A 17,140-nucleotide genomic window follows, 5' to 3' on the forward strand; every position below is an offset into this window, starting at 1 on the left:
GGGAGAGTCACCACATCAAACCTTCAAGCTATACAGGAAATTATCAATACTTACTCCCAATTCTCGGGACAGAAGGTTAATTTTGCCAAGTCTTCCATCCTCTTTGGTAAAAGAATCCCAGCAGCAATGAAAGAAAACTTCTCCAACACCTTACAAGCACCTATTATGAACAATCAAGCGAAATACTTAGGTTCTTTTCTACTAAAACCAGGCAATCGTATTGACTCTTATTCATGGCTCGTGGAAAAATATGAAAAGACTTTATCGGATTGGAAAAGCAAATATATATCACAAGCGGGCAAAACAGTTTTAATCAAATCTACTTTGGGAGCCTACTGTACGTATACTTTTAGCTTTCAACAACTTCCAAAACAGATCACAAACACATTAGAGAGAATTGAACGCAGTTTTTGGTGGGATCACTCTGTATCGGAAAAAAAAAACTACATTTCATAAACTGGAACATCATTAGTAGTGCAAAACAGCATGGGGGTCTTGGCATCAGAGCACTTTCAGAAGCAAACACCTCTCTCATTGGCAAAACTACTTGGAGATATCTAACTAATCCGGATCAGGTATGGGTCAAACTTTTGAATGCTAAATATAATAAATCAAATGATTTTTGGTCTATTACTAACCCATATAATGCTTCTACACTATGGAGGGCAATGTTAGGAGTCAGAGAACTATTGCTTCCCAATATCTTATGGTCTCCTGGTTATAATAGCAATATTAGGATCCTTTCTGACCCTTGGTTGAAGGATCTCCCAAATAAAAAACCAGTCCTCATAAATGATTTACCCACCTCAATCAAATTTGTTTCCCAACTTAGGAATAGTTCGAATACAGGATGGAACCACATTCTCCTAAACAATCATTTTACTTCAGAGACTATTGAGGCCATTAACTCTATCTCTATTAATCAGGATTCTCAGGATACCCTTATTTGGACTCCAATCGAGTCTGGAAAATTCTCGGCTAAATCTCTATACCATCAATTGAGCTTTAAACCTGAGCTACACATGTCCATTAGAGATTTCCCATGGTCCAGGCTATGGAAGGACAAACTAATAAACCCTAGGACCCAACTGTTCATATGGAAAGCAATCCACAATGGCCTAGCAACTCTCGGGAACATAGCCAAGTATAATCATTCTATTAGCTCTGTTTGTATGTTATGCTCTACTGGGGAAACAGAGACTATTGAGCATATCTTCGGTTCTTGCCCGAGATTCATAGCTTTTATCAACTATACTAAAAATCGAATACTCATAGATCTCGGCCCAAATTTCATCGATAACTTAAAAGAATTACTGAATAAGGATACGAGTAAAATAAATTATTATTGGTATACTTATCTCTTGTGGATATGGTGGAAGATCCGAAACGATCTCATCTTTAACAATAAGCAACCGGATTTCGAAGTAGGGTTCTGGAAACTAACAAAAGAGGTAAATGATCTTCTTCCCATGCTTCCTTCTTCTTCTTCGACTAACCGCATGCAGGTAGACATCTGGTTTCCTCCTCCAGATCCGAAAATCAAAGTGAACGTTGATGGAGCTTATAGGCCGCCGATGGGATCAGCAGGTGTGGTGGCTCGTAATCACTCAGGAGAGATAATCAAATCAGACTCTTTGATCTTCCCGGCCACTTCATCTTTATATAGTGAAATGAGGAGTTTCGATCTAGGTTTAGACATGATAGAAAATATGAACTTGAGGCAGTGCTTTCTCGAAGGAGATTGTAAGACAATGGTGGAGCTACTTGCAGACGAAGATCCATCCCCACCTTGGAGGATTAAAGAGGATATATATAGGATGCGTAATAGGGTTTCACAGTTGCAGGTAGAATTACTATTCTGCCCTCGTTCAGCTAACTTGGAGGCACATAACCTGGCGCAATTGGCGTTTGGTCCCTAGACGTGAGATAATTAATCTTTCGTCCTTTCAGTCAACTTCCGTTAAGCTTGTATCTGGTCTTATTGTTTTGTTGGGTCCTTGTGACTTTTCTTGTGATACACTCTTTTCGGTTATTAATGAAAGTTTAAACCAAAAAAAAAAAGAAGCTTTTAACCACATTTAGAAAGCTTTCTGATCGGTATTACAACAATGAATCTTGAAAGTTGTAAGCTAACAAAAACAATTTACTAGTTGAAAGAAGAGAACCCAAAAACAGATTACCAGAGCAACTCCACATGCAAACTCAAGCTTTCGTGTCTTTTACCTGCAGTCATATATATGAACATACATATCTGCATCCAATATTCATAGACATGAAATAAGATCTAAACTCGAAAAGCAATTATGTTTGAGTATGAACCCCAATTTTGGGAGTAGAAATTGAATAGAGAGTGATATAAATGGCACAAGATTGAGCCATTTCAACAATGAAGAAACCATCAAGCTAAGCTCCGCATACTAAAAAGAAGTTAACCAGACTATTACATGTGAGATCAAACCAAACGAGTATTCCACGAGAAGAAAAGAGCGCAAATGAAGCTTATTCCATTGATATAACTTAGCAATGAACAATATGATGCTATAAAAAAAATAACTTATAAAACAAAGATCTGTAACAAGTCTAAATTTCAATAATTTTAAGACCCAATAGACCATACACCATAAGTTACAACTAGACCATTATACTCAAACGAATGATCCCGACCGTTTCTCCTGGTAATTACGATTTTCTTGACTATTGTTATAAACCATAATTTAGATTTGACTCATTTCTCAAAAAGAGCCACAGAAGATATTAAAAAATGATATGATATTTGAGATATCCGTATCAAAATTGAGTAGGATGACTGCTTCGATTCCATTGTGTTGAATTCTGAAAAGCTGGTCCTTGTCCTGGCGCACGAGGGGGAGCTTCGTACTGCCTTCCTAAGATACTCTCAATCTCTTCCATCTTCCCTTCTTTCCCGAAAGCTTCATTGACAAAACTTCGAAGATTTGGTGTAACAGCAATATTGTTCCTCACCATCTGGCTTAATAAGAAAGGAGTTCGATCTAATCTTCCTGCATTAACCAATGTCGTAATCATGTTCTCATAACTCGACGGCTCGGGTTTCACCTCTTTTTCTGCCATCCTGCCTAGAATATCTGAAGCCTCATCAATTCTACCTCTCTTGATCAATTCATCAAGTACTTCATCACAAAAACCCTTGAAAGGTCTCAAAGTAGTTTGAAACAACATGTTATTAAGAAGTTGGATTGCATCGTCTACTCTATCTTCTTTTAAGTACATCTGAATAAAAATCTTATAACTCGTAAAATCTTGGGTCACGGATCTCGTTGGCATTTCTTGGAAAAGCGCTTCTGCTTCAGTTAACAACCCATTTTCACAAAGCTTTCCCATAATATTATTAAAACAAGCAGCGTCCATAGCAAAAGGTTTTGAACCTTGTTCTGTTCCCGTTCTTCTGAAAATTTCCATGGCTTCGGAAATTTTTCCGTGTTTGAAACACTCATTCACCATTATATTATATGTATCGGAATTAACAGCATGGGTGTTTGGTGTTTTATGTGAGTTCAACATTTTATTGAATAAGGTATGAGCCTCTAAACTCTTACCGTACTTGAGAAGAACCTCTAGAAGAACATTACAAGTAGCGGGCGTCATCTTGAATTGACGATCGAGAAGATTTTGGTAAGATTCCATTGCTTCTTTTTCTCTTCCATTTTTGAAATACCAATCCATGAAAGTAGCATTAACAATTCCATCATAAACAAGACATCTTTCGCGAAGTTCGTCAAAAAGTTCTAAAGCTCTATCAAGATTACCCAAATTAAGAAACCCTAAAATGAGATTATTATAAACTAATGAATCAGCACCATGACCTTTATTAAGCATTTCACGAAGAAGATCAATAGCTTCGGTTATTCGATCAGAATCAACTAGTCCTTTAGTAAGATGTCTATAAGTTACAGGTGAAGGACCAAATGGAGCATTAGCTAGAATTTTACCATAAACTTCTAGGGCAACATCAACACGACCAGCATCACAATGGGTATTGATAAGAACATTATAAGAAACAATATTGGGAACAATATTGGATTGAACAAAGAAGAATTGGAAGAGTTTTACCGCATCTTCGTGACGACCAGCTCTGTACATGGAAGCCATTATAGCATTGCAGGTGAACACAGTTGGACGAGTATTGGAGAAGACGGCTTGGCGAGCAGTGGCGGAAGCCCCGTCTAGGTAACCTGAGCGAATTAGGGATTGAACTCTGTTGTGAAGATTGAGGCGGTTTCCTACCAGAGCAGAGGTTGAATCAGGAAGACGTGGAGCGTTAGGGTCGGGACGAGGGCGAGGGGCCGAGGGATCACGACGGAGGGCGTGGAGTGGTGGTTCTATACGAAGCCTGCGTTTACGACGGCGGCGCTCAGCAGCTGCTTCTTCGGCCGATGAAAAGCCATAAGAGCGTTGAGGAGTAGGAGGGGATTGTGAGGAAGTCAGACCGGTGGAAGAGAAGGGGAAAGAACTGAAAGGGATGGTGGTGGAATTATCCGGGAGATTTGGATTACTTTGGTAGCCATTATAGGTGGTGGTGGTGGTGGAAGTGGGGGGAGTATTATAAGAGTTGGATTGATAACCATTGAAGTTGGTGGTGGAAGGAGGGGTTGGTTCTGGGAGATTAGAAGTAGTTTGGTAGCCATTATGGGTGGTGGTGGAAATGGGGGGATTATGATAGTTAGATTGATAACTATTGAAGCTGGTGTTGGAAGAAGGTGGGGTTGGTTCACTGGATGTACTTTGGTAGCCATTATATGTGTTGGTGGAAGTGGGGGGATTATGAGAGTTGGGTTGATAGCCATTATAGGTGGTGGTAGAAGTCGGGGGAGTATTATAAGAGTTGGATTGATAGCCATTAATATTGGCGGTGGAAGAAGAGGATGAAGAAGAAGAAGGTGTTGATGGTGGTGGGATTGGTTCAGCTGATCCTGAATAGTATGAAAATGATCTGAGATTAGGGTTGATGGTGTAGAGGGATGAACATCGGATTGATCTGAGTAGCTTATGATAGACTGACATGATTCAGAGAAAAATTGTAGTAAAAAGATTGTAAGACTTGCTTCTAAAACCCTTGCGAAGAGATTAGGTTTTAGTTCAATTTCTATCTTTATTTAGGTTAGTTCTACTTTGGTCGACGGGTTGGTTCTCAAGAACCTAGGGCCACCTATAACAGCAATATGTCTCGACTTGTGGTGAATAGAGAGGTACAACTACGGGTGGAAATTGGTCTTGGCCGGGCAGGACCAGGTCGGGTTTTGGAACTCCCTCTCCATTCCGATCTCAGGCTTAATCGGAAGGATAATTTCAAAAATTTTACTGTTCAAAACTCATCCAAGTTCGTTATTGAAAATCAACCTTTAGACTCTTATTCTTTCTCATAAAACTTCCTAAATATGAGTCGCTTTGAGTTTACAGACAAGTACATTTTTACATTGTCAATGTTTGGGAGAAACGTTTTGGGATACAAAGACTTTTTTGGTCGAAAAATCAAACACCAACTAACCGTACTTCTCTTCAATGGTTAAAATTACACCTTCCAAATTTATCTCAAATGGTCAGAGTATACCTTTCAATCTTATCTTCAAACCCTCTTCAATGACTAAAATTACGCATCCTAACTTATCTTCAAGGGTTCAGATTACGCATTTAACACAATTGTTTGTGCTTGATGCACACAGGTTATAACCTCGTCATCCCATAAAACAAGTACTTAACCACTAAGATATAGCTTGAAATTTGTCAGATTACGCATTTAACACAATTGTTTGTGCTTGATGCACACAGGTTATAACCTCGTCATCCCATAAAACAAGTACTTAACCACTAAGATATAGCTTGAAATTTGTCAATAATCTAGTTACACTTCTTCTATTTAATCTGAACTTACGTATAAAACTTGAAAGAAGATACCCTAATGTATATTGGGAAATGTTTATTTTGAACATATGACCTTCTTTGGGAAATGTCATTTTCACTAATTAATATGGCATTTTTGTCTATAAATAATGGGCAATTTCAAAGGAGCCTCTATAAAATATTATTGGCACCACTTTTCCTCACTGTTCTCAGAATTATCTTGAGCGAGGCGCTTTTAAAATTACCCATGAATAATTTAGTGACAGAGTCCACTAGAAAAAGAATCACCAATCCACTATTCCTTGGATTTGGGATTCTCCCTTTCAAGAATCAAGGGAACAAGAGTCCTCTGGAATGTGATTCTCTATCCATTCCCCTGTACCAACCATACCTTAGAAATTTGATTTGGTATTACATTCGTACATGCCAAACATGGCAAAATCAAACATTTTTTCTAATAAAAACGAATTACATGTATAAAAAGATTATGTATCCTAGTTGCCAACATTGATCCCAATATCCATGTGTCTATATCTAGATGAATCTTTTCTAAGCATGTTAAAAAAATGTTAGTATCGATTTTGAAATCTCGGTAAAAAGTTTGTTGGAATGGCTTCGTTAACTCAATTGAGAATCTATAGTGTATGCATAGACAGCGAATTTGTAATTTAGATATTTTAGTATGACGTGTTACATTCATAACCCTTTAAACTATACTTAAATAAAATCGTGTTACATAGGTAAAATTCATGCATCAAATGTAAGAAAAACATAAAATAATAGATTTTTGAGAAGATGACAAACTATAAGATTGAGAAGAGATTACAACTAGTAGTTAAAATAAATGAAATTATTGTAATGCAAGGTTGTCATGTCGTGAGTTTGTCTAAATTAAGTACCCAAACACGTAATGGCATATCGAGCCGTGCACCCGACAATCAAATAATATGGCCGGGCCACCGTACCTTGAAACCTTGTTGTGGACAACACAAAATATACAAACATTTTGTAAGCTTCCGTACATGTTCGGCTTTCCCCTCTATTGACTTGGGCATCTCACGTCATAAAATGGGTATATTATGTTCCGCGTTTTTATAAATTTTGGGAAGTAATCCATCACGATTGGGACCGAGTAATTGAACAAACACATAATTTTTATTTTCGATCGAGATTGGTCTGAAAAGTTAAGTCCCGTGGACAATCCGACCGAACTGATTCCCACTTCTTCGCCAAGATATTGGAGATCTTAGGGCCGGTAATTATAAGGCCCAAAATGGGGAAGTTAAAGAGAATCAGACCCACTACTAAATAATAATGAGGAAAAAATCCAGTAGGTAAAAATACAATTTTACCCTCCAAAATGAAATTTTCCGCCTAAATCAACGTCAAAAAACAATTTTGAACATTTCTGAACAATTCTTGGTTTGCTCTCGACAATTTTGTAAATTTCTGAACAAATCTTAGTTTGTCTCAACAATTTGAAATTTTTTTAACAAATTCGTTTTTGCTTAGACATTGTTTTGCCAAAATATTTCGCATTTTTTCTTTTACATTTTACATAAACAAACTAACACAAACATTTTGGCTACAACATTTTTCGGTTTGTCTTGTGAAAAAATGAATGGTTTCCGCATTTTTTGTTTTGCTTTCGACATAAATATAAAGACTAAAATATTTTTTTATTTGCCTTTTACAAAAATTAAAATGTTATGCATATTATCCTTTGTATTTAACAAATTCGTTAACGAACAAATAATATATTGACTAATACATTATATATGTTGTTAAGAACATAATTATATATGACGTCAACATTTTATAATAAGTCGGGACATTATTATAGATATTGTCAACATTTTATAACAACACAATGATATATGTTATCAACATGTAAGGGTAACAATGGAATTATGAAAAAATTATGTTGTCTTGTTAACAACATAATTACATATGTTGTGAACATTTTGAAAAATGTTCAAAAAATGGGTTTTTTTGACATTATTATTTTTGAGTGGGTTTTTTTCTTATTAGGGTCTAGATTTTTGGGTTTTTCACTCATTTTTTCATTTCAATATGCCATGGATGTCTAGAAGAGAAATAACTTGTTACCTGGAGGACTTCACAAATAATAAAATCATGCCGGGCTACTTATTTTTGAACGACTGAATTACATGAGTCCCGCTATCTTTTGGTGCAGTGGTCATACACTCTTCTAATGCTCATGAGGTTCTGAGATCGAATTTCGGTGAAAACAGTTTATCATCATTTAGATTTGATACTTTACAAACTAGAATGTGTTCATAATTGCCATAGAACTGTCCTATAACAATAAACATGAGTTTCATCTGTGATAGTCTGAGTTTCAAAGTGAATGTTAGCAAGAAGTGGTGCACATGTGTGACATATTGCAACTAGTATATAAGTAACAATGATCACAACAAAAAAAAAGGTTAAAAGGGAAGAAGAAATCAAAAAAGAATAAGTAATTAGAGTAGCAAACAAAAGTTCAATAAAATCTTGACTGTATTATATATTGCTCACAAATTTATATACAATTTCGTCACAGAAACATTGGTAATTTCGGACTGAGAATCATTAGCAATCCTTTAAAATGCGGATACACAAGCCAATGATAGATGAGTATAATAACATGAGATGATGAGATTTCTACTGGGAGAGTGAGAGATTGTTGAGAAGAGAGACTCTTGTCTTGATTAAGCATTTAAACATGGAATCAAGTCCTTCTTCAAGACCTTCAATTCTCATTTCCAATCCATTCAACTTCTTCTTTGCTTCTTCCAAAATAGTACTAGTACTAATGGGGCTGATATTCTTTTTGCAAGTAAGGCTATTGAGTGCCAAATCAACACTTTCGAATTCATTTACCATTTCATCTTCCTTTCCATGGCAAGATGATGATACCAATTGCCCTTTTTGATTAAGCAATTTTGATACCAATGACCATTTACTAGTATTAGGCTTTGATAATGACAAGTACAACAATAACGATCGAAATACCGATATTGTTATACTGCTTACTTCTCTTAGAACTCTAATTACTATTGCTAAATGTTCTTGGTCTTGATCTTGATCTAATAACAGAGGAGATAAAGATGACCCAAGAAATTTGGACTCTATTTTCTTCAATTCTCCAATACATTTCACCATTTCTTTCTTCATCTTTTTTCTACAACAAGTATAAGTATCAATGAAACTATTTGATTCCTCGCTACCTCTTCTTCGAAGACCATACTGGACATTTCTTACGTTTTCTTTACTTTGCACCAATATGTTCCTTGTTGTGTCACAAACATCCATTAGTCTAACAGACCCATCTAAAACCTCATCAACTAATTTCTCATGTTTATGAGATTTTTGGGTATTGATTGGTAATTGAATAAGAACATCTTGAACACAATCATAAACATCTTTAACACCACATAATCCGATTTGAATAGTCTCTGCGTTGTAGTGGAAGGGCGATACTGGTGCAATCGTTGTCTCCCAAGTCTTTAGTTTGTTAAGTTCTTCGTCGAACTTAAGTGTAGAAGGATGAGATCTAGTGGGCAAACTAATAGATCTAACACAGTTTTTAGTAGGCTTGGGTAGTAAAGACGAAGACATCGAAGAACTTGTAGCCATATTGTTTTGTTTCTGATATTTTTGTTGTGGATGATTTGAGTTATACTAAATTTTTCGATTGATTGAGCTATTTATACGAGGTACTAGTCACGAGGACATTATGGAATTAGGAGAGACCAAAGGAATCTTTGGAAAAAGTGATGAGTAATGAGAGAAGAGGATGATAAATTTGGATTTTCCTAAAAGTTCGGTCACTTGTCACATTTTCCATCAACAAACACATAATCATATTGTTTTTTCTTAATTAATACCAATGTTGTTGGAAAGATGAGTCTTATAAAATGATTTATGAGTTGTAGTGTTCTCCTTTGGTAGAACATCAACTTTAATCTTCTCCACTTGTGTGCAGAAAAGCACAATAAGGGTTTCTATTTATTTGTTTTTTTGATAAATAAGCACAATGTGATTCATTTATTTAATTAGGAAGGACCTTTATTATGTAAGACCTTAATTAAGTAATATCATTCTTAAATGATTTTTAATAAATAAATTTGCTCATTTCCAAGACCAACTTTAAAAATGCTCCATTTCAAAAAAAAAAAAAAAACTTTAAAAAATGCTTCAAACAATTCCAATACCATAACTTTCGCTCAACAGATCCACCAAAGTGTACGATATTCTATTTTCAACTAATACTAATAAAAGATGGAGAGATTTAGGAAAATACCATAATTTTCAACAAATATGCCATTACACCTAGGAAAATTGTGGAAAGAAAAAGGGTTCTTTTACAGAATGACCCCCATTTATTTAGCTATATTAGGGGGACACCACTAAAAACATTTTTGTTTAAGCGTTAACCCCCAAAACTCATTTTCTGTTCAAATAGCCGTGAAGTAGTGGTCGTGCGAATCACATGCTCGATCTCTGACCACAATACCCCCGTCCTAATTTTTAGTATATGACCCCCATTTATTTAGCTATATTAGGACTACACCCCCAACCGAAATACTTTGTCCATTCGAATAGTTTATCCCGAGACAATACCTTCTCATCTCACGATCGGTTGAATCACCCTAATTACATGTCGAACCACTAACTCTAAGGTTTGCCCATAGACTTGGTCATGTTGACCCCTAGCCAGAGGCCTGAGCTTGATCCAATCCACGAGTGACTCGGGTTGGTTCACCCTTGTTACGTTCTTTGTCTCATAAGTCTGAGGTTCGGTTATAGATTGGGTCATACTCTCCCCGAGCTAGAGCCAATCAGCGAGTGCCTCTGGCCAGGTGTCACTTGTACTTCGATGATAAGGTGGATCGTGTCTTTACCAGTCCGAGGTAGTTGTACCAAAAAATTACTTGTATGGATCAAGTTCAAGTTATAATATTCACCAAACAGGACCCAAAAAAGAATGGAAGAACAACTATTAGTAGTTGTACCCAAAAATGGTGTAATTGGTTTCAAAAGTCTCTGTTTTATAATTGTTTCTCATAAAAAACTGATCTTGAATCTTTTAGTCATGTTTTAAGGGAACCCATTTGCTTAGATTCAGCACATCCACAAATTGAAGAAAAATCTGGATTTTATAGTGAAAATTTTAATATTGGAAGCATCACTTATTCCAAAAGAAGACGAAGATATATTACAGGTTGTAAAGTTGATGGTTGAGAGGAAGAAGATACTTGAGAAATAGGTGGTTGTGAAGCTCCAAGCGGTATTTTGGTTGGGGATGTAGTCCTAATATAGCTAAATAAATGTGGGCCATATACTAAAAGTTAGAACGAGGGTATTTTGGTCAGTAGGCGAGCATGTGATTCGCACGACCACTACTTCACGACTATTTAAACGGAAAATGAACTTTTGGGGGTTAACGCATAAAGGAAAATGTTTTTTGGAGTGTCCCCTAATATAGTTGAATAGATGGGGGTTTTGGCCTAAAAAGCCCAAAATTTTTTTCTTCATTTACCATGTAAGCAAAAGGGATCGACATGCTACTAAGAATGGACGGACGCGATAAAGATCTTAGACATAAAGTTAATTTTTCGATCTTGGACATAAGGTTAACTTTATTTTTCTTGAGAAATACTTGATTCGAATTTGTTGGTCGGTTTAAGAAAAACTGATTAAAAAATTGTGAATTCTATTAGTAGATCTTATCTATCATTGAACAAAGTCAGGTCTATATAAAATTCTGTGCACGAAAATAATTAAAATAAACCGACTCATCTTCCTACTTTAATTGTCACCTAAAAATCAAAACATCAACCTACTAATATGATAAGATTACTAGGATACATATATTTAAACTTTTAAGAGATTAAAAAAGCATTCCACATCAATACCAAAATCTGTCACTAAAGTCCATTATATTGGTAAATTAAAATAGATGTTGAAGAGAAAGATTTAGACAATCGGCTAGACGGCCTTTTGTCTTCACTAATAGTTATTTTATTTTATTTTTTTTGTTGAAAGATAATAGTTATTTTATTTGGCGAATAATACATGTGTTATGCCTATGTCATTTTCTTCTTTTACATGTTTGTATAATTTATAACTTATATTTTCATATTAATGTTATAGTTATCCTAAGTTTCAGTGTCCAGAACAGGTTATTAAAGATTTATCAGCAATTCACACACAAGACTTCAATGTGCCAAACCTTCTCTAAATGAAATTTTAGTCGGTTTCACATAAAACGCGACCATCATAAACACTACATCTCTAACATAATCATATAAAATCAATTGAAATAATTCTTGTTGGAACTATTATTTTCGAAATGAAACTCTATTTGATCATAAACCAATAAAAGTAAACAGTTTGAACAATATGATCATAAGATTGTCACTTAGTTACATGTTAATTATAAACCTTCGGTTTTTAGGGTCCAAAATATTTCACTAAGAAGGAATTCGAATTACTTACTCTTTAAAGTGATTAACTAATTATAATTCAAGTTTATGGAACTTTAAAAACTATGTAAATAATAAACAGTCCATAAATAAAACTACTTAAAATTCTTGTCTCTTGTGGTCGACAATATCTGTAAATTTGTACTATCTTGATAAATTTTTTAATCCTTACCTGGTCCTTAAGTTCACATGATTTTGCCGGTTTACTCCCCAAATATTAAACACCCATTATCAACTTAAACTGTAATTGGTCCAGATCAAATTCAAGGAATCAGTAAAGAAATCCAAAAGCAGCAAAACAAAAAGATATAGGGTTTTTGATTGAAAAATGATCACCTAAAGTAAGAGAAAGATGCTCTTTTTATCTCACTCTCCCAACCTTGTTTGAGGTTGAATTCAAAGAACCTAAACAGAACATTGTTTGTCGGGAATTGAAAGTTCAGAAGATCTGGTAGACAATGATCATTAATAGATTGAACATTATGGGATCAAGATTTTAATTAATGATGTTGTTACCTTTACTTCAACATACTAGCTAGGGTTTCATTATATTTACTGTACCATGATATTGGAACCCCACTACTTTATGATCTTGTAGCTAGCTAGCTAGCTAGCTAGCTAGGTGTCTATGAAAATATATTAAGGTTCCAATAGCCCTATTTGTCCAGACGGTTCTGGCCAGTGTTTTGCCGAAAGATGACACGACTTTGGCGAAGGTAAGGCAGATCATTACTGGATGCGTCACTAGTTTGAGGACGGTCAGTCACTATCAAATGTTCTTTCGGGGTAGAGTTTGTTTAACCCAACCTGCCCCTTTTGATTCATAACTTAGGCATGTGCCGTAGTCGTGAGCTACTTAGGTACATAGGAATGAGAGAATCCCCACAATCAACCAGCGTGAGCGGCGTTCGGGCTCAGAAAGCACCACTACAGCTTGAGTTTTATCCCGGTCTGGATCTTGAGCTGGATTTCCTAATAAAATTTTCAGTTCTAGGCTGGGCTCCCTTTGGTCTTCCACACTTGGGCTGGGCTTTATATCTAGCAGTACAAACCCATGTGTTTCGAGCTTGGGATCTGCTCCCTGTCCACGTAAGCCCCCCACAAAATTTGGCTGTAGAGAGCGCCTTAGCGATAATAGGGGCGCCTATACAGCTCTTCTTTGAGCTTTTGGAGTAGGTAGATGTTAGCTCATAGGTTAATCACTATATGCTTAGGTACAAAGGGTTAGATAATTTTTTTTTCCGTTACAACGAAAGGGTTAGATAAATTGCACTAGATGAATTAGTTAAAACAATCATCATTTAACCATTGTAAATCCGTTTTGTAATAGTGTACGTACAAACTTTCTCATCTCAGAGTTCTTCTATCGTCTATTCGAACAAGATTGTAAAGCTATTTAGATATTCGATTTGATTTTAAGAGATAATTTATTCAATATAACTCTAAATTGAAATTTTATTCAACACTTGTGAACTCTAAGTCTCTAATGTATTTGCACATTTGATCAAAATAAATGAAAAGAATCAAGAGATTAATTGAATTAATGGTTCATATATATTGTAATATGTAAGTTTCATTTCATGATCTCTTTCTTATACAAGTTCTTCAAAAATTGATATCCAACAGCAAAATTCCTTTAAAATATGGATGCCAAGGATGAGTTTCTTAAGAGATTCCCAAAGAAGGAAGAGGATGGGTGTAACTAGCTAGTGTGTAAAAATGTTAAGGAGAGTGACTCTAGTTTTGATAAGGCGCTTATACATGCACCCCACTCCTTCCTCAACATCTTCAATACTCACTTCCAAATCCTTCAACCTTCTTTGTGCCATTTTCACTCTCTCGACCATCTCTTCGGCATCTTTGCTTGTTATGTTTTGATCACATAGACCATGAACTGCAATATCTGCACTTAAAACTTCATTACATTCTTCCCCTTGTTGTTCCCATTTACTTGATTTCCCTTTCTGCAGCAACTTTGAAACCAAAGACCATCTACTAGGCCTTGACTTTGACGATTGTGCAGACATAAACGATAACAATGACCGATAAATAGAGACTGTAATAATAGTTACTTCTCTTAGTACTTTAACTACAACTAATAGATGTTGTTCTAACTCTATAAGATTCTTAGAAGAAGAAATGAACTTGTTTTCGTTATTGACAGTTCGCTTCAAGTCACTAAGGCTCTTGTTTATATCCTTCTTAACTTTCTTTCTCAAGCAAATATACTCGCTAACTTTAGCTTCAATGCTCGATTCTCCACCACTTTTCCTGCGAAGAGCAGATTGAAGATCTTGAACACCTTCCTTCATAACCGACAAGAAGTCCCTTGAAGTGCAACAAGCATCTAATAATCTCACCGACTCGTCTAGTACATCTTCCACAACTTTTTCATTCCGATAATATGTAAGTGCTTGTTGTGTAAGTGGTAAGCGGATAAGATCATCGACGTGATCATACAATTCTATAAGACTAGTTAAGCCCATTTGAATTGTTTTAGATTTGAAAGTGGATATTGTCTCCCAAGTATTCTTTAGATTGTTTAGCTCTTCCTCTATTTTGAGGGCAGTAGGATTTGATCTTGGAGGAAAACTTATTGATCTAATATGGCACCGGTTTTCGATAGATCCTCCCATCTTTTACTCACTTTGCAAAAGATCGAAAAACGGAAAAAGAACAATTCTTGGGTACTAGAGATAAAGGATCAAACTTATGATAAACCTTGATCCTTTAGTAGTATATATAGCAAATGAGATGAAGAAGATAAAGAAAAGATTAAGTATGCATGGAATATAAGTATGGGTCTCCCTACCCTGCCTACTTTAGAACATTTTTAAGAGAAAACATATTTGAGACAACAATCTAAACATGGCAATAAATCTTTTGACCAAGATTGATTGAGATGCTTTTATGATGGGCTAGGGTTATTTTTGCCCTAGAGTTGTGGAACAAATAGGTACAACTCATCTTGTTGTTGTTTCCTTTAATGCCTCCTTGCCTCCCAAACAAAGTAGATTTAGATTCTTTATTGGTTTAAAAAATAAGTATGTAAAATATTTGGTGAATTTGATCTTGATCGTGAACCCCATGAAACTGGTCTTACCCACTTGTTTGAAAGTGATGTTTTAACTTAAATGAACCTCTCTCTCTCTCCCTCTGACCACCAGTGCTCAAATTGGTCTGACCAGTAACTAATTAGTCTATGAATGTAGGTATTGGATTTTTCTTGCACCTATTTGATTTTTAAAATAGGACTTATTTCTGTTTAATTTCTTATTTGATTTTAAAATAATGACTTTTTTCTTTTTAATTCTCCACCTATATTTGGATTTTAGAGAACCTGGTTTGAATAACCCAATGATTGATCTCCAAGTTTAGGAAAACCAACTGTTTTTTCACCTAATCGCTAATTCAGCAAATTTTTATTTCTTTTTTACAAATTTTCGGCTCGTCGTGGCAGAATCCATGGGCCGTCTGGTTAGGGTTCAATTCCGTAAATGTTGTAAGCGGAAGACGGGGAGTCTTCAGCAATATTACTCGTCCCGTACAAATAAGACAATGATAGATAATAAAAGATACATTTTGCATAAAATATGGTATTTTAGTATGAAACCTAGTTAGTAACAAAATAGAGTTAGTAGAAAGAGATAATATTGATGAAGATATATTGTCAACAAAATTTTGCTATATACTAATGTGAATGGAGAAATGAAAACAAAAATGGTGGTGGTTGACTTACTTGAGAGACAAGGAAGCATTTCAAGCTGGATGATTTGTCATAACCTCTTGCTAATCATCAAGATTAGGTTATAATTAGCCCAAACATTACAGATCAATCAAGAGTTGTTGGTTTCCCTATTTGATGATTATAAATCAGGTACATAAAAGTAAGGTTGTTGGTGAAATTGGGACATTACACCCAAACCTCAAAGAATGATCCAATATTATATAGTCATAAGAAGGCATGATTGATCTCTGTCTTGATTTACCTAACTTTTTATTATAATTCTCTCTTATGGGGTTTGTTATAAACAAGTTTGTTCAAGAACTTTTCTTCATTCAAAGAATGAAACTTTTGAATCATTCTGGTGGAAGATGAATCTGCAAACAAAAACAAGATTTTCAATCATCTTCTGAGTTGCAGAGGCGAACATGCAAAACATACTTTAGGAAGAACGGTTGTCGCCACTTTGATGTCCCATGGTCGAATACCTCTTCTTGTTATGTCTGGATCAGTTGTTAATCTCAAAATTGATTGACAGAGGAAGAGTAGCATATGAGGTTGGGCAAAACCAGAATATGAGTAAGAAGAGCTTGATGTCATATTCAATGACATCTCAATGAAATAAGACATCGATAAGGAGAAGTTGCAAGTTCTTAGAAATGGGTTGTGGAAAATGAAGTTCAGAATGAAGGTCTTGAAGCCGAATGACATTTCACTTTCTACGACTAATCCAACAAGACATACGCTTCTCAACATCTTACTAGCTAATATGTTGTTGATCATTCTAAAAAACTCTAAAACACATGATTGACATCCACATTTAGCAGGACTTGTCGATGTTATGTGCTAACTAATCAATGTAAACAGTAATATGCCAGTATTAATAAAAGTTCAGTTTTAATTCATTAGATGACATTCGACTCGTTGATCTTGGTAGGGTAGATGGGATAGAGGAGAGTAATATCATAGCATGCATAAGGGTCGAAAGAATGAAAATATAAGTAGTGTGTTTCTGGTTTAAGCCCCTTCATTGCAAGAGAAATTC

The 17,140-nt window shown here is 35.4% G+C and overlaps 3 protein-coding genes across 3 annotated transcripts; all 3 read right to left on the reverse strand.

The window, feature by feature from the left end:
- Window positions 1-2,484: 2,484 nt before the first annotated feature.
- Window positions 2,485-5,213, reverse strand: LOC147533834 (pentatricopeptide repeat-containing protein At1g10270-like). The gene has a single exon (XM_086645241.1). It carries the CDS (start codon window positions 5,038-5,040, stop codon window positions 2,788-2,790), a length of 2,253 nt encoding a protein of 750 aa, XP_086501367.1. The 5' UTR covers window positions 5,041-5,213; the 3' UTR covers window positions 2,485-2,787.
- A 3,331-nt stretch (window positions 5,214-8,544) lies between these two features.
- Window positions 8,545-9,519, reverse strand: LOC147533835 (uncharacterized). Its single transcript, XM_086650071.1, has one exon. It carries the CDS (start codon window positions 9,517-9,519, stop codon window positions 8,545-8,547), a length of 975 nt encoding a protein of 324 aa, XP_086506197.1.
- Window positions 9,520-14,077: 4,558 nt separating this feature from the next.
- LOC147533836 (uncharacterized) lies at window positions 14,078-15,007 on the reverse strand. The gene has a single exon (XM_086650072.1). It carries the CDS (start codon window positions 15,005-15,007, stop codon window positions 14,078-14,080), a length of 930 nt encoding a protein of 309 aa, XP_086506198.1.
- Window positions 15,008-17,140: the final 2,133 nt, after the last annotated feature.

Source organism: Eschscholzia californica, unplaced genomic scaffold, assembly GCF_041429995.1.
Source record: "Eschscholzia californica isolate CP2 unplaced genomic scaffold, dmEscCali1.0.p SCAF_6, whole genome shotgun sequence".
NCBI lineage: Eukaryota > Viridiplantae > Streptophyta > Magnoliopsida > Ranunculales > Papaveraceae > Eschscholzia > Eschscholzia californica.